The following is a 24,983-nucleotide window of genomic DNA, read 5'->3' on the forward strand; positions in this document are numbered from 1 at the left end:
TAGACATGTAATGTGCCAGTATTGATGCAACCCACTGATTGCTGTGTATATCGTGCAAACAGGCTTGTTGACCTACCCGTGCCACATTTTCAATGTATATTCAAAATAAAAATCCATATTTAAATTAAAAAACCCCTGCAATATCACAGACTTCTGACTCTACAAACATCTTTTCCTCACTCTGTAATCAAATGCTTGCATTAACAATAACATAACCAAAATCTAATTCAGTGATGCATTTTCTTATTCAGAATTTCCCCTCTCTGATAATGAGAGAAGAAAAACAGCATGGCAATTTTAGCCAGGGAAAAAACCTCCTTGGTTCTTTCGTGAAGGGAGAATATAGCTCTTCGTTTTTTATATGACATTTCAGTGCTGCAGTCACATGCATTAAAAATGTAAAAGGAAAATGTAGATGTAATCTCTACAGTTCTTATTTCTCTACATGAAGACAAGATTAACAGTCTACAACACCTGCACCACTTGGTATTTTCCTACTGAGATCTCAGAAATAAATCTGGTCCTCACCTCGTGATTAAGCACAAAATGAACTACTGCACTCTTTTTTTCGTGGATGCTTTCAGCCTGCTCTTCTCCTGAATGTGTAAGAATTTCACTGTAATAATGAACACACAGTTTTCAAGGATTGCCACTGCCCTCTTGTTAAAAGACAAAAGGTATTTTTTTGGCTGCAAAAATTTTTGTTCCCACTGTCTACCTGACTAGTCTCTCATATTCTTTGCAAATCTAGGAAGTTCCAAAACAAATTCCATTTTATCAGCATGCTAATCAAATCCACACAGAACATCTCTTAATCAGATCTATTAATTTTGTTTAATTACGTAGAAAATTTAGTGTGACCTACATTTTCAGTAAAATTATGGCTTGAACTAAGTGCAAACTCTTGTCTTGATCTTTTGCTGCTAATACCCGCTGTTAGTAATGTGAAATTACCTTAATTCTGACTGGAACAACCTCTCCTTCAGTCCCCCTTTCACACTGAACCATTATAAAATAATTCTCCTTTTCAAGAACGTAAACTGCTTTTCATGTTTCCACTCACTGACTGCAAATACTAAAAAAAAAAACTGTTGCAGCACAACATTTAAAAACAATGGAAAAGTAATCCAGACTAAACCAATGCAGCAAACACATCCTACACCCCCAACAACAACAAACCCCCCAAAACTGAGAGGCTGGTATTAATCCAGATCTGTTTTCAGATAGAATTCACCCTCTAATCTACAGCAAAAATTTACACAAAGAAGTACTGTAGCAGTGGAAGTGATGGGCAGGCAGGGGGGAGATGAAAGCTGCTCTTCTCAGCAGAGTCAATCTAAATTGTCTGTAAAACAACCTGAATGAAAATCATCTTCATGTCATTTGTGACAAACTATGCTAAGATATGAGAAGCTGAGGAAGTTTCATTTAAGCATGAGTGGAATTTGTGACAAGATAATGACAGCATCTGGTTTAAGTGATTAAAATATATTATCAATATATTTGTTTTTCTGGATGCTTAGGAGTGTAAAGTTATTTTAAAAGCTGGTTAGAATGATAATCATTGGGTAAATGAGCACACTGCATAGAGCACTGACTTCTTAATATAGTATATGAGCTCCTCACCATGTCATGGGGCTTTCTTGGGTTTCGGAGCCCGGCAGCTGTAAATGAGTGTTAAATGCAAGCTAGAGGGTCTTGTGACTGGGTGGGTTCAGACAGAACAAAGCCAAAAACAATGCCCCCATTAAACTTATTTGAAGCACAGTACCCAGTTTAGTTTTCTCTGAAAGGCAAACTTCAAAACCACTTTGAGAACTTAACATAAGGCAGCTCTTGATTTGGCTTAAAATTGCATCACTCCTCCAACCCAAACTGCTAGTGCAGACACACTGCTAGTAACTAGCGTGAAGAGAACATATGCTTGTAAATCAAAACATTCAGGTCATAAATTCTTTTTACTAATGAAAGTTTGGATCCCAGTACACCATGTCCATATCTCATCCAGAGGGTTTGTATCAGTGTCACTGGTAAAGACTTTTACTCTATTTATATATCTGAAAAACCTACTTGATGATGTAAATTTTCCACAGTGACTTAAGGCCTAGTAATTTTATTTGTGAGATAACTGGACAGAGCTGACCCTCTAGAATACTTGACCTCTCCAAATTCATCCTGGGCTCACAGGATGAGGCAGAACAAATCAGAAACTGCTTGTTCAAAGTGAATGTGAAAGGAAAGCACTTCTGGTGTTAGGCAAAAACATCTGATACGAAACTGCCCTCTCTCTTGGGGAGGCCTTTTGGAGCAAAAATGACCTTTCTCTAGCTTAATGAGAGTTCCACATAGACTGTAAATTCTGATTAAGCTTCTGTCCTCCTACTTCTATTAATAAACAACATCTACATTAAAGAGTGCAAAAAAAAGAGGAAAGCAGATGCTGTTTGAAGTACTTGCGTTCATTTACTAATTCACATTTTTCTGCTGTATGTATGTACAAATGAGGAAACATTTATGAGAACAGTTTCTTTACTAGTTTCTTAGTACTAAACCCAAAGAACTTAATTACCCAATAGGTCCTTCTGGCTTCAAAATTAGTACTGGTCAAATAGCATCAAAGCCTTTACAAATCAACAAAACCTTTGCATCAACCTCGCAGAAAGATTCCCCTGTAGTGTGGACATGGAATAAACCAAGAGACAGTAACAATGCAGAAGAAACGTTTAAACAGCACTGACATCAGCATTTCAAAATCTAAGATAAGATTATGGTTTGATTAATTTATCAAGGACCCAAGCTGAGAGGAGATGATTAGGATAAGGTTTCAAAAAAAAAACCCCCTCCAACAAAACACAGTAGCCTAAAGTAATTTTAGGGTGAGATTTAGAGCATGTTACCTATACTTCATCTAAGGAATATGTTTATTTTCTCACTCTATGACCTATTTGATTTTCAATGTATGCACTGTTTCTGCAGTGCAGTAAAAAAGGAATCAGATGGCCAGCTACTGTGGAATAACATAAGTTACTAGCTAAAAAATAAGAAATAGTTGGTCAAGGAGAGAGAGCAACATAATTCGTTTGAATTTGGGGTTTCAGTAAACCTGGAAAATCAACACTATCAGACACAATTTTATCTATGTCTGTATACACTATATACCTGATAGAACTGGCAACTCTATAATGGTAATAATATGTGCATTTAGGTCAGGTAGATAGTACATCAAAGGGCATTTGTTTTGGTTTGGGTTCTTTTTTTTTTCATTAGTAGCACTTTTGGCATAAAGTACTCTCTGCTAACACAAAAGAAACCAGGACAATGCACTCATCAGTCACAGCCAGCATGGGTTCCACAGGGGAAAGTCCTGCTTGACAAACTTCATGTCTTTTTACAACAAGGTAACCCACCTAGTTGATCAAAGGAAGCCAGTTGATGCACTCTTTTTGGATTTCAGTAAAGCTTTTGAAACTGTCTCTCGCAGTGTCCTCCAGTTGAGGGAGGGGATTGTCCAGCTCTGCTCTGCACTGGTGCGGCCTCACCTTGAATATTGTGTGCAGTTTTGGGCGCTGCAATGTAAGAAAGATGTTAAGCTATTAGACAGCATCCAAAGGAGAGCCACGAGGATGGGGAAAGGTCTGGAGGTGAAGCCAGAAGGAGCTGCTGGGTTAATTGGCTTGTTCAGCCCTGAGGAGACTGAGGTGGGACCTCACAGAGTCTACAACTTCCTCATGAGGGGAAGAGGAGGGGCAGGCATTGATCTCTTCTCTGTGGTGATCAGGGATAGGACCCAAGGGAATGGCCTAAAGCCGTGTCAGAGGAGGTTTAGGTTGGACACCTGGGAAATGTTCTTGATCCAGAGGGTGGCTGGGCACTGGAACAGGCTCCCCAGGGAAGTGGTCACAGCACCAAGCCTGACAGAGTTCAAGAAGTGTTTGGGTGATACTCTCAGATACATGGTGTGATTCCTGGCATTGTCCTGTGCAGCTGGACTTTGAGGATCCTTGTGGGTCCCTTCCAACTCAGAATACTCTGTGATTCTATGAACTGTGAGAGCAGGAATCTGAGTTAAAACCTGTTCAAAGCCTGTCCCCAGAAGCTTTTCTCTCCCTTCAGTGAGGGAGATTCTCCCTATTCTCCTTTAGTGTTAATTAATGCCATCACTAGATAGTAGCCTCTCTTCTGTTTCCCCAGAGAACACTTAAGAGAATATCCTAGAGAAACTTAAGGAATTTTAGCAGTGTTTCGTTGACAGTGTTTTTGAGTGGCAAAATTTCCAAAATTCAAAATCAGAATAAAAACCTACTGTATTTAATCTATGTATTTAGAATTGATTAACTGCTAATAAACACTCTTATAATTGGAATACTGTGTTGTTGCAGCATCAAATAAGGAAGTTACGCAAATTGGAACTGCTGAAGATTATCACTGGTTTAATTCTTACAATTTTAATTTATGTTGGTGGAGATCCATGAGGTCCCAGTAGCCTCAAAAGGATTTCACACAAGCACACAAGCTTGTACTTCATGATCAAACCACAAACTCAACACCACTGTTAGCAATAGATTATATTTTTAGCACAGAGAGGGAGCAAAAAATAAATTTTTATCATCCAACAATAGACTATGAAAAATCTGTAGTCCTGAAAAGTAAATTGAAAAAAACCCCAAAAATCAAACCACTCCTCTATTGTATTTTCCTACTAGAGATGTCAAAGGGACTGAATGTGATGCTGTGCTTTAGAAAGCCAGGAGTACAAATCCTTCTATAGTCTAGCACAGTAGCTTATCACTCTTAATGCAGAATCCAGTCTGAGTACAATCATGTAGACAGTATATTCCATAACTTGCCAAACAGAAGTCCAGGAAAAATGATAGGAGGTATGGCAGAAAGAGCCCTATGGGACTGTTGAAAGAAACAGCAGAAATTAAAACTCATAGTACGCACCTGAAAGGGCTGCTCTGGGCTTGTACAACCCAGTTCGGTTTTGTATCTGCCCACAACAGCTGCGGAACCAGGACACAGCCGGAGACACACCCCACGATTTTGGAGCGTGATGCTCTATCCCTGTCTGGAGTTTAGAGGAAAACACTAACTTCGCTCAGTAAAAGCATGGCTAAAGCACAAAACGTCGGGGAGCCGGGGGCTGCTTTTTGCCCGCTTATCTTTGCGTTCCTGCCGCTATTTCAAGTTTAAAATGTGTGAGTAGCAGCAGGAACAGCACGCTGAAAGTCTCACTCCGGCAGCTTCACCCCAGCAGCAGAGGCGCTGACCCAAGATACACTCCGCTCCGCCCCACAAAGGGCTGTCATCGGGGAGGACCCGAGAGTCACCTGGACCCGCGGAACGCCTTCGGGAGCCCGGAGCAACCCAGCTCCGGAGCGAATCCCGCCGCCACTTCCCGCCCCGACATCCCCAGACAGGAGCCGGGCAGAGCTTTCGCTGTTGATGCCTATTAACGGCCTCTTCTCCGCGGCGCTCTCGGGAGCTGTAGTCCCAAACCCCTGCCTGCCCGGCCCCGCCGCAGGGCGGATCCACGGCCTTTGAACTACATCTCCCAGCGTGCCGCGCGCCGGGGTGGTGCCCGCCTGTGGCGCCGGGAGGCTGTGCGATGGCGGCAGGTTTGTAATCGAAGGAGAGGGCTGGCGGCCGGGACGGCGCGGCTGCGGGACCACTGTGAGGAGCGGCGCCGGGGCTGGGGCTGGGGCTGGGGCTGGGGCTGTCGCCCCGCTACCTGCGAGGGGCTGCGGGTCGGAGCTGTCGCGGTGTGGGTGCTTCGGGGCCGGGAGAGCAGCGGGCGCTGTGGGAACACTTAGGGCGTCCTGTGTGAGGGCGGTATCCGTGTCCGTGAGGGAAGGAGGGCGCCGGGCCCGACCCCTCGGCTCGGCTGAGGAACGTGGCTGTGCTCGTCTCCCCACTGTCGAGCTTTGCGGGGATTCCTTTGTCCCTCCTCTCCTTCCCGGTACGGGTCGGCCTGATCCCTGCCGGCTCCTGCGGTTGGCACCTCCTGAAGGTGCTGCTGCCGTGAACTTCCTGGGAAGGTTCAGACTGGCAGGCGGCCCCCAGAGGGTGTCCGAAAGGTGACGGGTAAAACAGACCGTGGGCCTTGAGGGCTTGAATTTGCCTCTGCAGGAATCTGCACCTCACTGGGAAACTTCCCGTAGCGTCACAAAACAGAAGGCAGTCGGAAAACATCTCAATAAGGGAATTGCGCTGTTTCTCCCAGTCGTGCTTTCAAACTCTGCTTGGAAGCATAAGCCTTTTTACAGTAGGAAACTTAAGTGAGAGCTGACATGAACTGATCCCTTGGGAACAAGGAAGCTTTATGAAGTTATTTCCTGATCGGCAGGACTGTTGAGCCTGGGCTGCTGTGGTTGCCTGTCCTTTGTCCCCTGGCCCCTTCTTTCCTCTGTGTTTCCCCTGACACACCATATGCACAAGCAGAGAGTTACTTGCCCGACGGCTAGTTTGAGATAGCAGGGCTGAGTGGCCCGGCTCCTGCTGCCACACTGTCATCGGCAGCAGTTCTGTCTCTTTTTCTTCCTAAGTGAGGAAGTCACTTTGAGTCTCCTCCCTACCTGAATTCATTCATGGTTGATGGTACTTGTAGGATATGTTGCAGTCTTCAAACTTCCTTTTGGATGGATTACAAAAAAAAAAAAAAAGAAAGTTTTTGCGATAAAGAAGCTAACAGGCAGCACGGTTGTAGAGTTTCCATGAGAAACAAAGGAATACAAAAAAATGATAGAGTTGAATTGAAATATATGTAGTAAAATGTTTGTATTTAGACGGGCATATTTGAAACTTTGCATTAATATGAACGTCCTGTGGGGGAAATCTTTCACCTCATCACCTGTCTTCTTTTGTTGCAAGTGTTTAAAAGAAATTCTGAATCCTTCTCTGTACTACTGAAGAGAATATTACACACAACATTGTAGTATTTGAAATGATATTAACTGCACTCAAATAAGACGGTTAAGAGTTGGATTATGTTTATATTCTGCACAGGAAGTGTTTGTTACTTCTTGTCCAAATGCTTTCTATTGATTGTGATGTATTTTTATAAATATACCAGATTGGTTAAAAGAGGGTAGCTTACTGGGAATCTGTTATTGTAGATTTCTTATTTTGTTTATCTGCTTAATTTTTAGGTGCTAAAAGTGGATAACTGTCCAAGTACCTGGAACTTTGAAATTTATACTGTCCTAACCCTACATAACATAATATTGTTATGTTAATGCTAATCAGCAAAGAAAGTGGAGTACCATTTACAAGATGCCAACTGTTGAAAATCCGAGTGGTGAACAGAACTTCATTGCACATTGGATGTTCAATAGTTCCCGTGCTGGAGTCTTATTAGATCCTAGTTTTACAGCTTTGAACTGCAAGAAAGAAAATCTGTTACCTGGACCTGAAAATATCACATCTTTACCTGCCGAAGTGTTGCATCTTTCAGACACTTGTTCTATAAGTGATGACTCCCTGTGTGAAGAGTCTGGCAGCTCTCGTACACTTCAGCAATACAGCACTGGAACATCTTTTCCAGCAGCAGCATGTGATGTGGAAAGCTCTAAACCAGACTTTGTCTGTGGTGAAGTGGATGGTCAGAAAAAATCCGGTTACAGTGACCCACTCTTAAAAAGGCTTGAACAGGTAAATGAATTCCTTGACGTACATCCATTAAGATTTAGTTTTTTCCTGCAGATGATTTGTCATATCTGGAAGTAAGCAAACTCCTTGCAATGTATAGACTACAGCAAGCTTAAAGAGCAAGTCCTAAGTTACAGTTATGTGTACATAAAAGTTGTTGTCCTCCTCATGATGTGCAGTTACAGAGTCTAACTACCATTGTTTCCAGGTGGGGCAGGTTCCAGTTTAAAGCTAAATTGTTCTCAAAATCATTTTACCTTTAAAGGCACACACAGTTTTACAATGTCCCATTGTTTCTTCACTTGAAGCTGTGGAAATGGGGTGCTGGTCATTACAGTGGTAGTATTTCACCACAAGTATTCACAAGTAGTGAAGTTGTATGTTCTTGTATCTATAGCAACGTCTTTTGTTAGTTCTCAAAGTAGGTGTGAACACTGATATACCTGGTTCCGTTTAGATGAAGAGAGATGTTAGTTTTGAATGTGTATCCAAGACATCAGGACAAAAAGATCTGGAATTATAATGCTGTGATGTTACTTACCTTTTTTTTCTAATGCAAGAATGTCAGGTAATCCACTGTAAGTGTCTGTACGTTTTCTTATAGCTCTTCCCAACTACTAGATACAAATTGTGTTAGCTGAAAGTGTTCAGCAGCACTTTAATAGATCTTACTGTTAAGGATTAAGAACTCTCTTACCTCCTTGTCCACTCTGCCAGCAGCTACATCAGCACTAATCTCTGTGTCTGTTCACTCGACTGGAGAGGGAGAGAGGGAGAGAGGGAGGGAGAGAGAGAGAGAGAGAGAGAGAGAGCGAGCGTGTCTCTAGATGCTATAAAAGTTAGTTTTGTCCTGTATTTTACATGATAGGAAAATATTTATTCACTTTTTAAATATTGTCAGCAGTATCACTCAGTGGCTAAATGACAAATATTAGCTGGTTAATTGGTACCTTAAGTGCAATTTTTAAGTCTCTTGTCTTAGAAAGTTATTGACAATCTATAACAAAAAAGTAATCTGATGCTTGTCACAGCATGAGATTTTTTTCAGTTTGGTTTTCTGAGGATATTGTTATCGAAACAGGTATGATTAATTTAGTAAGTGAAGGGGTTGGAGATGAGACTCAGGTGATCTTTGGATCTTGATCACTAGCTCACAACTTCTACTTGCATAGTGCCTTCTGTTTATACTGGGACTACAAGGGAAATTCAAGGGGATTTTTTTTCTTACCTGTTGAATGACAGTTGTGGTCCAGTTGTTGATCTGTGGAAGGAATTCATCAGACCCTTCCTTTGGAGGAGCTGGAACTAGCACATGTGTATGCGTGGGAGATACAAAGATGGACACAGAGGCTCACCACCCATTGCTGTGGTTTGGTAGCGTGCAGAATGCCCTGCCTTCATATGACCCTCAAAGTTGGTATTGGGGCAGGACCAGGGACTCCTGCTGCACAAGAAAATGAAGATTGGATTACTGAATTTAATCAGCATTTTAATTCGTTTTTTTTTCAAGTAGCTTCATGGGTCTTAATGTTGCTCAGTGCTCTTTCCCCTCTCTTGTTCCTTTGCATCAGTATTGTTCACTGTAACTGAGACTTTGGAGAGAGGAAAGAATAAAGTCCACTTTTTCTAAAGCTTTAATTATTATGAAGTATTTAATACTTTAATAAAAACACAGCACAGTAGAAGTTGACATTGAAAGAGCAGGATTGAAATGTTTTTCCCATGCAGTAGAAATGAATGTTCTGATTTCTATTTTTTGCAGATTGGTCAATTAAAGACTGGTGGAACTGTTAATCGCACAAAGTGGAAATAGCATGTGTATTCTTAGATAGAAAAATTCTTAATTTTCTCTATGTTACACTGGCCTAATGGAGCATCTTTAAAACAATAAATACCTGCTGTCTTGATGCTGCTAATCCTGTGGCACATTCTAAATAAACCTAGCCTCTAATACATTTAATTTTTTGTTTGAAAAGCTGAAGGAATTGCAACGACAGAAACAGGAACAGCTAAAGAAACAACAGATGGAGCAACTTCAATGGCTAATGGAAGAGCAGCAGAAGCTACTTAGCATGGTATCTGGCCAGACAGCAGCTCTTGGTAAGTTGAGAAAAAAAGCACATGATGTACTTTGAATAAACTGAAAAATTTAATCTCATTTTCCAGTTAAAATCTTAAAGTGTATTCTGTGTTCTTCATCTTAAGACTTGATTAGTCTTCATCTTTGACTTGATTAGTCAAAGATAAATGTTGCATTGCTTCAGTGCCTGAAAAATTGAGTGCTGCTGTGGAAGGAATACCATCCTGTTTTTATAAAATGCCAGCTGTAATTGTAAATTGATCAATATGCACTATGATGTGAGCCCTTGTTTTGAAGTACACGTATTAATTATAAAGTGTAAACCAAAGTTACTTTCCTTTCTGATTAGCTGTTTCTCACAGTACTTTTGATTGCTTTAAACTTGCAGTGTAGCCAAATGAAGTTCCCCAGTGTTTGTGTTCACGCACATCGTGTTCAGGTAATGATCTGAACTAGACTAGAAAGCTGATCTGTATTTGAAAACAAACACTTGTATCAGTTTTCCAGTCTTGTTTGCTGTGTGCACAGAGAGGGGACAGTTCTTGGCTGGAAAAAGCTTTTAGAGTTGAGCAGTGGTATTTTTATCAGTTCAACCTGATTTAAATAATTTTCTGAGACAATTCATTTAGGGCTTATCTTAGGACAACAAAAGCAAGATTGCCTAATCACTTATTCTTGATCAGTAATGTAAGAATGGAGGCTGGGTGATCAATCTTGTTCCTCAGTACCATTTCTTTTCTCCTGTGGAACAGCAGTGTTGTAATACAAATACAATGACAGCCATTTTTTTCTTCTAATTTCAAGGCTATACTCTAACAGCTGAAAGTCAAAAGCTAAGACCTGGGCATTCATCAGGCTTAACAACTTTACACCAATTGCCATCATCTGGATATCAGAATGTCTTTGAAGACAGAACTCATGCTCCGATTGTTGCTTCATATACACAAGACAATGATTCTTTACCAAAGTTGAACAACAAAGAATGCACCTCATCTTTGAAGAACAGTCTTTCAGAAGTGTCTGCCTGTGAAAAGCAAGGTCCATGTGTGCCTATGAAAAGGCCAAATTGTTTGAACAACAAGGAAGACAAATACATTACTGGTTAGTCATTTATAGAAAGATAAATTGGTGGTGGGTTATTTTCCCCTTGTAGTTACTGAGCATAATTTTATACTGCTTATTTTGAAGATCTTCTGATTTTTGTTGGTTTACTTGATTTATTGGTTGGTTTACTGACAGCTTACAGACCTCAGAGTGTTCCTGTTGTTGTCCATGGGAGCTTTGTTAAAAGCAGTATGAGACAAAAATCAAATTATTCTCAATTTATACATACATATGTGGGAAATAGAAGCTTGATAAGAGAGCTCTTCAGCAGAGCAGACATCAAAATTTGTTCACTTATTTTTTTAAGCCATACATTAACAATAGCAAAGAAGATAAACAATCAGAATGGATTATTTAAAGAATGTGGAATTTTTTTAATGCATAATTGGATGTTCCCGTAAAAAGTGCAAATTCAAATAAAAATTAATTTGGGGAAATCTTAGGGCTATTTTGTGTAGGAATTAAGATGACATTGCCATGAAGCTCCCTTCTGGTTTTAATCTGACCTGAATGCTGCTTAAAGTATGTGCTGAAAACTGATTTGTTGTTGGGACAAAAAGAAAATTCTGTTACTTTCATAGGAAAAAACATGTGGTGTCCAGAAAAAAAGATGGAACTATTAAAGGAGAGTGAAGATAATCACATTGATTCTTTATGTGTGGGAATTGCAGATCTCTCTGAAAATTGCAGCGGAGGTGAACATTTGCGGACTAATACAGAGGAAAGGTAATTCAGACCATGCTTACCCAGTTCTTATCAAATAACACAAGTTTGGTTGAATTCTGAGTCCTGATTAGAAGAGTCTGATACTCGCAATTTATGTAGCTTTCTCAACCAAGGATTCATTTTTTCTGGATACTCTTGCTTGAAATTGCTTGTGCTGTAAAAGATGTGATGTTGTGTATTGGAGGAAGAGGTGTGTGTGCAACCTGGGGTAATGCCAGCTTAGAAGCATGTTTTAGTATAGCTCAGTATATAAGCAGTTATAATTATTGTTCCCAGTTTATTACAACCTCCTATCCACTGTTAGGTGCTAAAAGTAGTAACATGAAGGAGGAGTGCAAGGCTGTGACTTTTGAGTCAGGAGTTAAGATTGTTTAAAATGTTAAATGCCAGTTTGGATGGAGCCCTGAGCAACCTGGTGTAGTGAAAAGTGTCTCTGCCCGTGGCAGGGGAGTTGGAACTGAATGATCTTTAAGGTCCTTTCCAACCCAAACCATTTTGTGATTCTGTGAAATGTCTGTATATGGCTAAGAACTAATGACAGTGCTTGTGGCAGAAGCCTTCTCATGTATGTGGCCAGGTTTTGGTAGTGGGGGGCTACAGGGGTGGCTTCTGTGAGAAGCTGCTGGAAGCTTCCCCTGTGTCTGGTAGAACCAATGCCATCTGGCTCCGGGATGGACCTGCCACTGGCCAAGGCTGAGCCCATCAAGGATGACAGTGACACATCTGTGATAACATACTTAAGAAGAAATAAAAAGTTACTGTGCAAATGAAATTGCGGCCGGAGAAGAGTGGAGAACATGTGAACAAGAGTATAAACATCAGGGCCAGTGGAGAAGGAGGGGCAGGAGGTGCTCCAGGCACCAGAGCCGAGGTTCCCCTGCAGCCCGTGGTGCAGACCATGGTGCAGCAGCTGTGCCCCTGCAGCCCATGGAGGTCCACAGGGGTGCAGAGATCCACCTACAGCCTGTGGAGGAGACCCATGCTGGAGCAGGTGGATACCTGGAGGAGGCTGTGACCCTGTGGGAGGCCTGTGCTGGAGCAGGGTCCTGACAGGGACCTGCAGACCTGTAGAGAGAGGAGCCCATGCTAGAAGAGCAGGTTTCCTGCTAGGACTTGTGACCCTCTAGGGAACCTAAGCGGAGCAGCCTGTGCCTGAAGGAGTGCACCCTGTGGAAAAGTGACCCATGTGGCAGCAGTTTGTGAAGAACTGCCTGTGGGACTCACATTAGAGAAGTTTGTGAAGGACTGTCTCCTGTGGGAGACAGGGAGCAGGGGAAGGCTTTCTCTCTGTGAGCTGTAGCAGAAACAGTCTGTGATGAACTGACCATAAGCCCCATTCCCCATCTCCCTGTGTTGTTGGGGGGAAGGGAGTAGAATTTGGGAAGGAGGGAGGGGTGGAGGAAGATGTTTTTAAGATTTATTTTCTCATTATCCTGTTCTGATTCTGTTGGTAATAAATTTAATTAATATCCCCGCTTTGAGTCTGTTTTACCCGTGACAGTATTTGGTGAGTGATCTCCCCTGGACCTTAACTCCTGAACCCTTTGTTATATTTTCTCTCCCCTGTCCAGTTGCAGAGGGGAGTGATAGAGTGGCTTTGGTGGGTGCCTGGCTTCCAACCAAGTCAACCCACTTACAGTATGGTAAAAGATTTGTATATGGAGTTGATAGAATAACAGTAGTAGTTGGCATTGTTTTAAAGCTCATATATAATCAATATGTAGTAGTCACAACCCCAAAACACAGCACCATATGGGCTGCTATGAAAACAGCTCTCTGCATCCCAGCCAGACCCAGTACTCCTGTGAAGGAGGAGGAGTATCAAAGGGGGAGATAGGGAACATGATCTTAGTAGCATTCCTGAGTGGGAAGGTGAGACTGTAGAGCTTGGGAGTGTGGCTAAACTACGAGTGAAAGTTTGGTGATTTGGCCAAAAGAAAGGGTCATTAAGAAAAGCAGTGAAAGAAACCCAAAACCTGCATACAATATATTTTATATATGTGTATTAACTGTTGCAGGGGTTTGATAAACTGTTTCTCAAAAGATAAACACATAGTGTTAAAATGCATTTCTCAGATTAACCTAATGACTGAAACACCTCATGATTTGTTATCTTTTATACAATTACACCTTAGGTCCTTGAATAGCAGTGATGGTAAACAAATTTATTTTATAGAGAATTATAAGAGTTGTTATAGGCTTATTTTATATATTTTTTTCTTTAATTACACTAGACCTATTAAAGCTGCAATACATGAGAAGAAACAGACTTTTGAAGAATTCTTGGAAGAACAGATACAACTAGAAGAGCAGCGTCTGGAGCAAAACCAGAAGTTGCAGGTTATTTATTAATATTTTTAAAAACTTTATTCTTCTTTCTGTTTTGTGTCAAGATGTGATAGATGCTTAAAAATGTACAGGGTACATGCTGGTATTGAAAGCTAACATGTTGCATTCCTAAAAATAAAACAGTAAGTGTCAAATACTCCACTTGTTTAAGTCTTTAGAAATCCAGTAGGAATGTAGCATCTAAATTCCTACTCTAATGTGAGGTTTATTTGAAGAAATCTTCATACTGTGTGAGGAGCTTTTTAACATTTTGTGATTTACTTTTCTTTACTCATTTTCAGGAGACAAATGGATCAACTGTTCAAAAACCAGTGACCAAAAGACCCTTCCTGAAAAGAGGAGAAGGCTTAACAAGATTCACTAATGCCAAATCTAAAATAACAAAACTCGGAGAAAACACCTCAAAACTTCAACAAAGGGCTTCAGATGACAGAAATGTTATTAAAGTGGACAGATCACAAACACAGAAGAAAACTATGCCTCCTGGCAAAGAACTGGTTTCTGAAAATCCTTTTGCACCATGTAAAAAATACAACCACCCCAATAAAGCAAAACATTGCCCTATTCAGAAGACGGTGGTACTCAGGAATCACAATGGAGAAAATATCTCGCCATTAGAAACAAAAATGCAATCAGGAAAAAATTATGATGGACAGATGAGAGATTATTACGCATCAGAAATTAATAGCAAAACAGAAAATAAAGAGAACAGAGTAGAATTTGCTAAGTCTAATACTGGCAAAATCAAAAACAAATTGCCTGGCACAGAAAAGTCTCAGTTGTCTCAAGAGCTGGCCAGTGCCTTCTCTAATTCTAAACATAATATAGGTCACCCTGTGAAAGATTCAGAACTATCTTTTGAAATTTCATTTCAGAATAAGCTGGAGAACTGGGAAAAAGAAAAAGAAAAAGAGACTCTAGAATTAGATGAGTTTTTGTTTCTAGAACAAGCTGCAGATGAATTATCTTTCTCAAGTAATTCCTCATTTGTGCAAAGGGTCTTGGATCGAGATCTGCAAACTTTAAAAGGCCGTAGAATGTCTTCTACCCCTATAAAGGCAAAAGAGCAGCAAGTAAAGTTGCTGGCTGGCCAACCCACAAATGAGAAAAATGAAAGGGCAGACTGCATAGCACAGGAAAATACACATAATAGCCCAGTTATGCACTCAGTCTCAAATTCAGGAGCAGATTCTAGAATGAAGGATCCATTGAATAAAACAGACAATGTGATATTTTCAGCTTCTTCTGTGAAAACAGCTCCTGCTTTAAAAAGTAATCACTGGATTGTAAATGAAGATAAGGATGAGGGCAGCGGTGATACTACTACAGATTCTGAGAGTAGATTTGAGGCCACATTGAAGCATGACAACAAGGATGCTAAGACATCCTTTGTGAGCCATAGAGAAAGTGATCCGGAATTTTTTGATTGTGGAAGTTCTGTTACAGACATCAGCAAAGAAAGCATAAATGGAGATGCTGACCTTGGCTTGTCAGACAAAGATTGCAGTGCACTGTCAAAGCAAAAGATTAGAAGAGCTACAGACGATCACAGAAGTGTGTCGTGTTTAAGGAGGAGTAAGTTTGAATTTGATGATGAAAGAACATGGAGTGATCTTGATGAAAATTATGTTAGCAGTGATTTACCTGAAAAATACACTAAAATACCTTCGCAGATGGACTTTCCTGGACAGAATGATTCACCTGTCCCAGATAAAGCAATAAAGAGAAAAGTTGCCTCAAAGAAAGCAGATGAAATGTCCAAAGAGTCTGCAGTGGACAGTGATTCAAATGGACCTCCTGTATCAAACCTGATGATGAAACTGTTTCCTTCACTGAAACCGAAACAGAAGGCAGGCTGTCGCTTGGAACGTGAAACCAAATCGAATGTGGAACAGGATCCAGGAGGTGAGAGAACAGCAACTGGTAGGAAATGTTGAAGAGGACATATATTACAAGTCTTTCCTTCTAGCCCTTAAGCTGCAACCTGACATTGCACCAAAGGGTGTAAGTACAGACTTCTGCTGCAGGGAATGGCCCTGTTCTACCCTTACATCTCTGGTTGCGTGTCTGATGCCAGGTCTCATGATTATGCAGATTGCAGAATGACTATAATTTGTGAAAACATTTTATTTTTATTTTATTATTTAGTTTTTCTTTTTTTCCCCTCTGGAGGCTAGTTTTTTGTCAGATCAGCTCATTGAAGTAACGTGATCTGGAGCTGCTTGATCTCTGTTTCTGAATCAAGGAAAGTATCAAAGGCAAGCCAAAAATGAAGTGGTACCTCCCTTTCCACTACAGTGTGCATTTACACTACAGTAGGTTAATGCTATGCACTGCTAGGTTAGCTTGTTCCTCTTATAAAATACAAGGAAGTGGCAGCCCTGTCCATATTATCAAAGTGTAGTATAGTATCTAGAGAATTCATGTGGAATATGGGAAATCCATATTCAGTTTTTTGCTTTGCCCAAGTTGATTTCATCTATATGGTTACAGTGTGTGGAGGACTGCCTCTAAAACTTCCTGTTGAAGCTGTTGTGTTTCTGCTATCATAAAACATGGAGTTGTTCAGTGAAAGCATGAAGGTGCAGCCTCCCATTTAAATCTTCTGTCTGAAAGGTTGTGATCTTGGTTTCAAATGCTGCTCCAGTGAATGTTTAGGATTTTGTTTAGGTTTTTATGATAAGCCAGTTGATGTAATCTTTTTGGATTTCAGAAAAGCTTTTGATACCATCTCTCCCAGTATCCTCCTGGACAAAGATGGTGAAGGGCCTTGAGGGGAAGCCATATGAGGAGTGGCTGAGGTCACTTGGTCTGTTCAGCCTGGAGGAGACTGGGAAGAGACCTCATTGTTGTCTACAACTTCCTTGTGAGAGGCACTGATGTCTTCTCTGTGGTGACCAGTGATAGAACCCAAGGGAATGGCCTTGAAGTTGTGTCAGGGGAGGTTTAGGTTGGATGCTGGGAATAGGTTCTTCACCCAGAGGGTTGTGGGGCACTGGAACAGGCTCCGCATGGAAGTGGTCACAGCACCAAGCCTGACAAAGTTCAAGAAATGTTTGGACAATGCTCTCAGGCATATGGTGTGATTTTTTGGATTGTCCTGTGCAGGGCCAGGAGTTGGACTCAATGATCCTTGTGGGTCCCTTCCAACTCAGAATATTCTATGATTCATAGGAAAGCTGCTACTTCTTCTTATTGTTTTCTGGAGAATGGATTGTGTAGGGTTGTTTAAAGGTACCTGCTAGATGTTTGCAGGAAGAGGGGTAGGGGTTTTTTTACAGAATTTGAGAGTATTTCAGGATGAACGAGGCAACTATCTACACTGCAACATCAATATTTAGGCTCTTATGTTGCATACTCAGACTATTAAAACCGCAGGATTGTTAAGTAGGGGCTGAACAGCAAACTGGGATGGCAAAAAAGCCCACAAAAAACCTTCCTATTATCAGCCTCTGCAAGAGATTTCACATCAGTGTTGAGTGTGAGCAGACGTTGTAAGTAAAACTTGAAAAAACTTTTAACTGTAAATTTTCCTATTTGATATGCCTTCATACTGGTGCCTATATATAGTGTGCACATGTACATACACATTTACCATGTACATTCATTATACCCTTATGCCTTCATTTTATTTCTCTGGTTTGATGTGAAGCCCTTCACATCCAGTTCCAAATATATGTTAGTTCTATGAAGATGACCGATGTATTCAATACTTAAAAGTACTACAGGGACGATAGATCTACTCAATATTTGAGGTACTTCAGTAAATAGTACAGAATGCTTTAAAACTTTAACTTCTGTGTTATTTGAATAGTAGAAGAGTTTACAATATTACTACTGTCTCTAAAATATTATTTTTCTTTTTTTACAATTTTTAAGCTGGTATGTGATAATTGTTTTCTTCAGTCTTACGGATGCTGCTTAGATAACGTGCATCTGGCTGTGCTTTGACAGGAAATACTGTTCCATCCCAGCTACTGAGAGAGAGACTCACTGAATTGGAAACTGAAATAGAGAGATTCCGAGCTGAAAACACAACTCTAAGTAAACTCCGTGAAGAAAGAGAGCAGGCCTTGGCAAATATCAGGTAATTTTTAAATGAAACATTTGGGTTGCATTCACTTACATAGTTTGTTGCAGACTATCACGATGTCCAGTTAGTTACTAACAGCACTGGTAAACAATTCATGTGTATCAGTTACAGTGGAGATTGGTCAAGAGACTTAGACAGAAATTATAGTATTAAGAACCTCTGCTAGGTTAATATGATACCATTAAAAGTTATACTTGAGAGAATTTGTGTACTTTTGTTCTGAGGGATAACACAGTCCTAAATTGGTCTTGCAGAACTGATCTTCACACTAACGTGACTGATGCTTTTGCTTTGGATTGCATGTTTGTACAAACTGAGAATCTTTTAATTTGTACTGGGGCATTTATAAGCAACATACAGAGTAGAATAATTGCCTCTGATGACTTAAATGTGGCACACCTGTTCCTACCACAGCCACTTTTGTTTGGAAACAGTATTGTGTCTTTGGCTGATGTTTGATTTGTGACCTTCTGCTATTGGCAGATTCTTTTCCCTGGTACTTTTAGAGGAATGGAATATTTAGCCAAATCTTTTCTAAATTCAGGATAACTGTTGTGACTAGAAGATATAAAAATATAAATTGTTGGACTTCAAACACTGTGTGATAATTCTTACTCCTTAAATAAGTAATACCATTTATAGGTAAGTCTTCCTGGAGGTAATAGATGTTGGGTTGGAATCAATGACCACAAAATACTGAGTCTTCATTTTTTTTCTTAAAATCCAGATTTGAAGTAGATTTGGCCTAAACCAACAACTTTGTTTCATAATTATAGGAAAGAAATTGCAGACTTTGAGCAGCAGAAAGCCCAAGAACTGGCTGAAATAGAAGAATATAAAAAAAAGGAAATGAAAAAACTGCAAAAGGAGCGCAAAGTTTTTGAAAAATATACCGCAGAAGCTAGAGCAATTCCAGATAAAAAAGAACGTGATGAAATTCAGGTATAAGAACGTATTATTCTTCTAGTCCACACAGGAACATGGAAATTCAATTAAAGGCAGTCAACAACTATGTTGTAACTTGGTTGAAAGTTTACTAGTGATTTCAAGATGGGAACTGGTAGCAGACATGGATGGACTTGGCAGTGCTGGGTTTACAGTTGGATTCCATGATCTTGAAGGTTTTTTTCAATCTAAATCATTCTAATTGAGGAAGAAAACTACAGTCTTCACAAGGTTGTTTGATGGTTTTTAAGGCAAAAGCTCTTAACAAGCAAATCTTTTTGTCACATTTCCGTAGTAAAAACTGCTCGTGACTGTGATAGAATGATCTTCAACTTTGAAACAAAATTACCAGAGTTAAAATATTAAGTTGTAAGTTTTTATTCATGGTAGTGGATCAAAATGCAAAGTAGAACTGCACAGGAATTTTATTCTAACTGTTGTACAGTTGATGTAGTAATCTTCTACAATTTTCAGAGTTACATTTTTTATCTTCTGGTATCAGAGATGGTTTGTTCCTTCCTTGTCAGGATGTATCGTGTACGAGATGTACAGACAAGTCACATTAAACACCACACAGGGATTTCCCTTGTCCTTCCCTACACATTTTCCTTACTTCAAAAGACTGAACTGGCTGTGCAGATTTATCTGTGTTTTGTGTGACTGTGTCCTCCCTTGTTTTCCTGTGCCAAGATTTTTGAAGGGCCCTGTCAAGGGTAGCCTTAATGATTTAATGTTTCTGTCTCAAGTGTATTTGTATTGGCCAATCTTTTAAGTGTAAAGGATGCCAAGAGAGCAATAAAAACAATTCCTGTGATAGAAGTTGAGCTTATAAAGTTGGTAGTCTAAAGTAAATCTCTTTCAGGGAAGAAAACTTCTGTCTTTCACCCTCTGCACTACTAAGTTAACCTTACTTTTTTTTCTACTCTTATGCCTTTTTTGTGTGCTTGTATTTCTATTAGAAATTAAAAAAATATTTTGATATATTAAAAAATGAAAGCTCTTCAATTTTTAAATGTGCATTTTTCTAAGGCTTTAAAACAACAGATTGCAGAGTTACAGGAAGATTTAAAACGAAAAGAGGCAAAATGGTCAACTACCCATCGGCGCCTGAAAGATCAAATAGAAGCTTTAGTAAATGAGAATTTGGAGCTAAGAGAAGAAGTCAAAATTATGGAGAAGTTCCGTCTAGAAGCCTGGAAGAAAACAGAAGCTGCTGGAAGCAAGAGGAAAATAGAAAACTCTGCGATGGCTTTAAAAAGAGCAGAATCTGTACGTTATTAATTTTGGTGGTTGGTTTACATATATCTGTGTGAATACTCATGGGTTTTGTGTCCTATACTTGGATTCCAATAGCTACAACTTAGCTGTTTAATTTACTAATGTGGGGACTACAGTAGTGGTGACAGAGAATTTTGTTAATGTCACATTCTTTCCAACTGTGAATGTTCACAATGTGCAACATCCCTTTGGTTGAGGAGCTCATCTTAGAAATTCAAAATTATGCAGTTATAAGAGAAAAATCATTGGTGGGGTCTAACCTGTGACCTTCTGCCCCTTAAGGATCAGCCACAAAAAGCAGGGAGTTCACAACTGTCTAAAGCAGTTATATTAAGTTTTGAAACTGTAACTATTATTCTGGATTGCTTGCACCAAATTAACATTCTTTAGTTGTTGGTAGTGAGGGAGCAGATGGAGGAAGAGCTGCAAAGTGCAGCTTGGGCTACATCACATAAGCCTTTCTGCTGACCAAGTCTCAAAAATGTATAGTTGGTGAAAAAAGCTTCCACTAACTTTCATGTCATATGGTCAATAAATTTTGTTGATGCTGTATGAACAGTTTTATGTCACATAAACCTCCCTTTCTTTTAGTGTCTACCAAATAGAGGCTCCAAAAGTCAAACTGCATCTCTGCTTCTTCCAGTACAGAGGTGCAGCAAAATGAATGGCAAAAGTTATTCACAGGCAAAAGGTAAAAATGTTTTTCTGATCAGAGAATTCTGTTAAGTCTTTAAAGTAAAACTAATGTGAATTTTTGCTTTGTGGAGTGCATCACCACCTCAAAAGTAGTAATGGGATTGAGCATAGGGTAGGATTCTGGATAAAGCTGTGATGAGACCAATCTCAGAATGAGAATGCTTCTGGTCATATTTGGTGGTCCGGAGCATAGCAGAAGGCGTTTTCTGTAATCCAAAATGGGATTCATCATTTGTGTTCTCCAAGCTGTTGATTAGATCACAGAATCATAGAACAGTTTGGGTTGGAAGGGACCTCAAAGGATCATCTAGTTCCCCCATCTGGCCATGGACAGGGACACCTTCCACTAGACCAGGTTGCTCAAAGCCCCATCCAACCTGGCCTTTAACACTTCCAGGGGTAGGGCATCCACAGCTTCTCTGGGCAACCTGTTCCAGTGTCTCACCACCCTCCCAGTGAATAATTTCTTCTTAACTTCTACATGACTGTGTTGAGAGCATTGGAACTGCTGTGTCTCTTCTGCATCTTCTGTTATCAGGATCTATAATCATATGGGCAATGCTGTAGCAGGTGTTCCTTGTTCACATTTAGGAGTAAAAGCCTGTTTGCCTTCCTAATGAATAATCAACGGAAAGTAACTGCAGGGTATTTTTTGACACTTCTGACAGCTCAACCAACCATCATGTTACATGTTAGAGAAGTATGTTCCAGAATTGGAGGTGTTTTTATTTTGGTAATTTGACAGGAGAGACATGGGAAAAGTATGCTGATCAGTTCCTGTTAAAAAGGTTGTATTAATCTTATTTTATTCATTACAAGGCATAACTAAAAATGTTGTCTAAATTCCTGGGGGGAGGGGAGGGAATCCTTTGTAAATCTACAGAGATGAAATAGGACAAGAAAGTGTGTTTATGCCTATTGCAATGATTCTTCAGTTGTAGATTCTTGCTGACACAAGAAGCAATGGTACTGACTGATTCTTTTATTGGCACATGCTGATTCGTTTAATAAATATGCTGCTTTCAGTTACTACTGCACTTAAGAAATGGAGGTGTCCTGTACAACTTGACCTCATATATAATTGTAACACTTAAACCATACTTTAATTTCAGTGTCCAATTTAACTGTTACATGTATCTGAGCAGGAAAACTTTCTAGAACACCTGCATCCGGACCTGCTAAGGACAGAAGCAACTCTGAGACAATAACAGCACTAGAAGATTCTTCTAAGACTTTTATGGTAGTAAGTCCTGATTTTTAAGGGGGAGGAAAAAGCCTAAAAGAAAATGTTATTTGTATTTAAATGAGTATCTGGAGGGTGACTGATAAGGCTGTTGACTCACCTTCTTATGTTCAGTTTTTACAGTCATACCAGAAAATGGCTAGTCAATGAAGAGTGTTTTACCTATATCTAGTAGACGCATTATTCTTTGGCTCAGGAAAGAAAATAAACTAATAATCTCCTGCTCTTTTGAATTTTGCAAAATGTGTTACCCTTTAAGAAATTTAAAAAAGATGGGTGTTTATATGCTCCATGTAGGGCAACTGTGCAAGGATCCTGTAAGTAGTTGAATTAATTCTTACATTAATTGCTGTAGGTAACATTCAGGCTTTATGGAACTTCATCATTTCATAGCTTAATGTGGATCTCTTAAGGAAACTGAGCACCATGCTACAACACACCATTGAATTCCATTTTAGTTCAGACTACAGCTGACCAGGGTCAACCAATTATTGCTGAGGCTGAGTCTGTTTTACCACTTGAATTATACTAGGAGTTGCTTAAACTCCAGGTTGTGCTTATGCCTTCCCACACTTGTCTTCCTCCCACGATGCTCCTTGTTTCCTAAAATACCTGTCAGCCTGGGGAAAAAAAAAATGTATACAAAGCTTGATTTAGTTTTTTTGTCATCTCAGGACATCTCCCCTAATGAAGCTCATGTGTCACTACCATCTGGTCCTGCATATATGGGCAGTGAAGAGATAGAGAGAGAAACTGCTTATCCTGATGGAAAGGTAAAATAAGAGCTTGGCACTCTGAAATTCAGGAAGACAGCTGTTGTGAACAATGAATGACTACATGTGATGGCTCAATACTGACCTCTCTGCAATGTTTTCATTAGGTTGAGCAAGTTTTGAAAAATGGCTGTCACCTTGTATTTTTTCCCAATGGAACATGGAAAAAAGTGGGTTCTGATGGAAAGACTGTAACTATAACCTTCTTCAATGGGGATGTGAAACAGGTTATGCCTGATCAAACAGTGGTACGTATCCTGCATCTTCAGCCTTTTTCAATAAATATTTATTAAATATATATAAAGAAACACTTAAAATTTCTTACTAGTTATATTAAATCTGAACTGTTTTCTGCAGATTTATTATTATGCTGATGCTAAGACTACACATACTACATACTCTGATGGCTTAGAAGTCTTGCAGTTTTCAAATGGACAAATAGGTAAAGAAAACATCCAACCCCCCTGTCAGAATTAGTGCCCATAGATATCTATGTATTTGTGTAATAAGTATCTTGTCTCAAAATACATTTCAGAGAAGCATTATCCTGATGGCAAGAAGGAAATTACCTTCCCTGATCAAACTATTAAGAACTTATTTACAGATGGACAAGAAGAAAGTATCCTTCCAGATGGTACCATTGTTCGTGTTCAGCCGTAAGCTTTCCCTTCTTGGGTCCCCTGGCCTGGGGATGGGACAGGGGCACTATATGGTGACAGATCTAGTTCTACCAGTTTACATTTGAATGTACTGTACTGTGAACATGTACTGTACTGTGAACATGTACTTACTGCTTGAGTCTTGGGCTTTTCTTTTGGTAGCCTGGAGGAGACAAAGCCTGAATGCCTGAGCGTATTGTCCCGACCTGGGAGACTTTTCTGATTTGTATGTAATTCTAGAAAGCACAGGAGAACATGACTAGAAAGTGGGTCTGACTGGCAGTGCTCAGAACATCCAGTTTTAAACTTTTCTTGGATTGTTGCAGCAATGGATTTAGTGCAGAGAAAGAGCAGTAGAGGCTCACAAGAAGCCATGTCAGTTTTGCAGAAACAGGTTTTTGAGTATGACCAGCTACGATGATATTTTAACGGATTTTTCCACAAATACTGTACTTCTTAAAATTCTTCCTTTGTTTAGGCTTGCACAATTGCTGTTCTGAGATTAATCTTAAGCCTATGTATGATCCTTACAAAGTATTGGTTGTTTTTTTTTCCCCTTTAATGCAGAGACGGAAGCAAAACTATAGAGTTCAATAATGGCCAGAGAGAACTACATACATCACAGTTCAAGAGACGGGAATACCCAGATGGTTCTGTCAAGACTGTGTACATGAATGGACAGCAGGAAACAAAGTATGGCTCTGGAAGAGTCAGAGTAAAGGACAAGGATGGAAATATTATCATGGACACTAAATTGTAGCAGTGTCAAAACTGCTGAAGTGTTAAGACATCAGCAAAAATAATGTACATTTCTGTAAACAAGAAGCAATAACCCTTTAAGCTTGTTGTGTATATACTGTTTATAGTTTTTACAAAATAAATTTATTTTTAAGTGAGTGCTACAACATCAGAGTTTTGCCAATTTTTTTTCCCCATTCTAATTTTTAAGGAGCAGTTTATTGATTCAGTATTCTGCCATGTGTAGTTTAAAGGCTGTTTTTTAAAATCAGCTGTCAGAGGAAATCTAACAGCTGTAGATTACGTTATTTTAGACATCTAAGAGAAGATTCCTCAATCCAAGTCATGCTGTTTTAACCTCTGCTGTGGTGAAATACAGCAGGTGGCTAGATTTAAGAGCCTGGGTGTCAGTTTACTTACTGCTTGACTTAAAAGAGTAAATGAGTGGCAGCACTCCTATTCAGTCAGCCTTAGGCTATTTGTTTTCCTTCCTAATATTTTTTTTTCATCTCTCAGTTAGGAGGCAACAGCATCTGCAGACCACAAAATCTGTTCTATAAACTGCTCATCTATATTCATAAGGCTAGGACAGGTTGAGACTGGGGGACAAGTTAATTCTCCAAGCTACTCAGAAACACCAGAAAATTAACAA

At 39.8% G+C, this 24,983-nt stretch overlaps 1 protein-coding gene across 6 annotated transcripts; it reads left to right on the forward strand.

Moving 5' to 3' along the window:
* The first annotated feature begins 5,523 nt into the window (after positions 1-5,523).
* CENPJ (centromere protein J) lies at positions 5,524-24,495 on the forward strand. Of its 6 annotated transcripts, none has more exons than XM_032680642.1 (17): positions 5,524-5,618; positions 7,149-7,650; positions 9,624-9,747; positions 10,532-10,828; positions 11,413-11,557; positions 13,792-13,897; positions 14,188-15,811; positions 17,861-17,993; positions 18,776-18,941; positions 19,974-20,213; positions 20,814-20,913; positions 22,064-22,161; positions 22,836-22,934; positions 23,042-23,182; positions 23,292-23,376; positions 23,470-23,590; positions 24,161-24,495. In XM_032680642.1, the coding sequence occupies exons 2-17, from the start codon at positions 7,273-7,275 to the stop codon at positions 24,351-24,353; spliced, it is 4,050 nt and encodes a 1,349-aa protein (XP_032536533.1). In that variant the 5' UTR covers positions 5,524-5,618; positions 7,149-7,272; the 3' UTR covers positions 24,354-24,495. The 6 variants fall into 6 exon arrangements, with proteins under 6 accessions (XP_032536533.1, XP_032536536.1, XP_032536537.1 ...); XM_032680645.1 differs by having other exon boundaries at positions 22,064-22,158; XM_032680646.1 differs by having other exon boundaries at positions 11,503-11,557.
* The last annotated feature ends 488 nt before the right edge of the window (positions 24,496-24,983 follow it).

The sequence above is a fragment of the Chiroxiphia lanceolata genome, chromosome 2 (assembly GCF_009829145.1).
Source record: "Chiroxiphia lanceolata isolate bChiLan1 chromosome 2, bChiLan1.pri, whole genome shotgun sequence".
In the NCBI taxonomy this organism is placed as follows: domain Eukaryota; kingdom Metazoa; phylum Chordata; class Aves; order Passeriformes; family Pipridae; genus Chiroxiphia; species Chiroxiphia lanceolata.

What these genes read in the sequence shown, in the direction of transcription:
- CENPJ (XM_032680642.1), top strand. Translation starts at nt 7,273, where the DNA reads ATGCCAACTGTTGAAAATCCGAGTGGTGAACAGAACTTCATTGCACAT. An exon ending in TGGCCAGACAGCAGCTCTTG is followed by an intron (nt 9,748 to 10,531) that starts GTAAGTTGAGAA and finishes TCTAATTTCAAG; the next exon opens with GCTATACTCTAACAGCTGAA. An exon ending in CTTTAAAAAGAGCAGAATCT is followed by an intron (nt 20,214 to 20,813) that starts GTACGTTATTAA and finishes CCTTTCTTTTAG; the next exon opens with TGTCTACCAAATAGAGGCTC.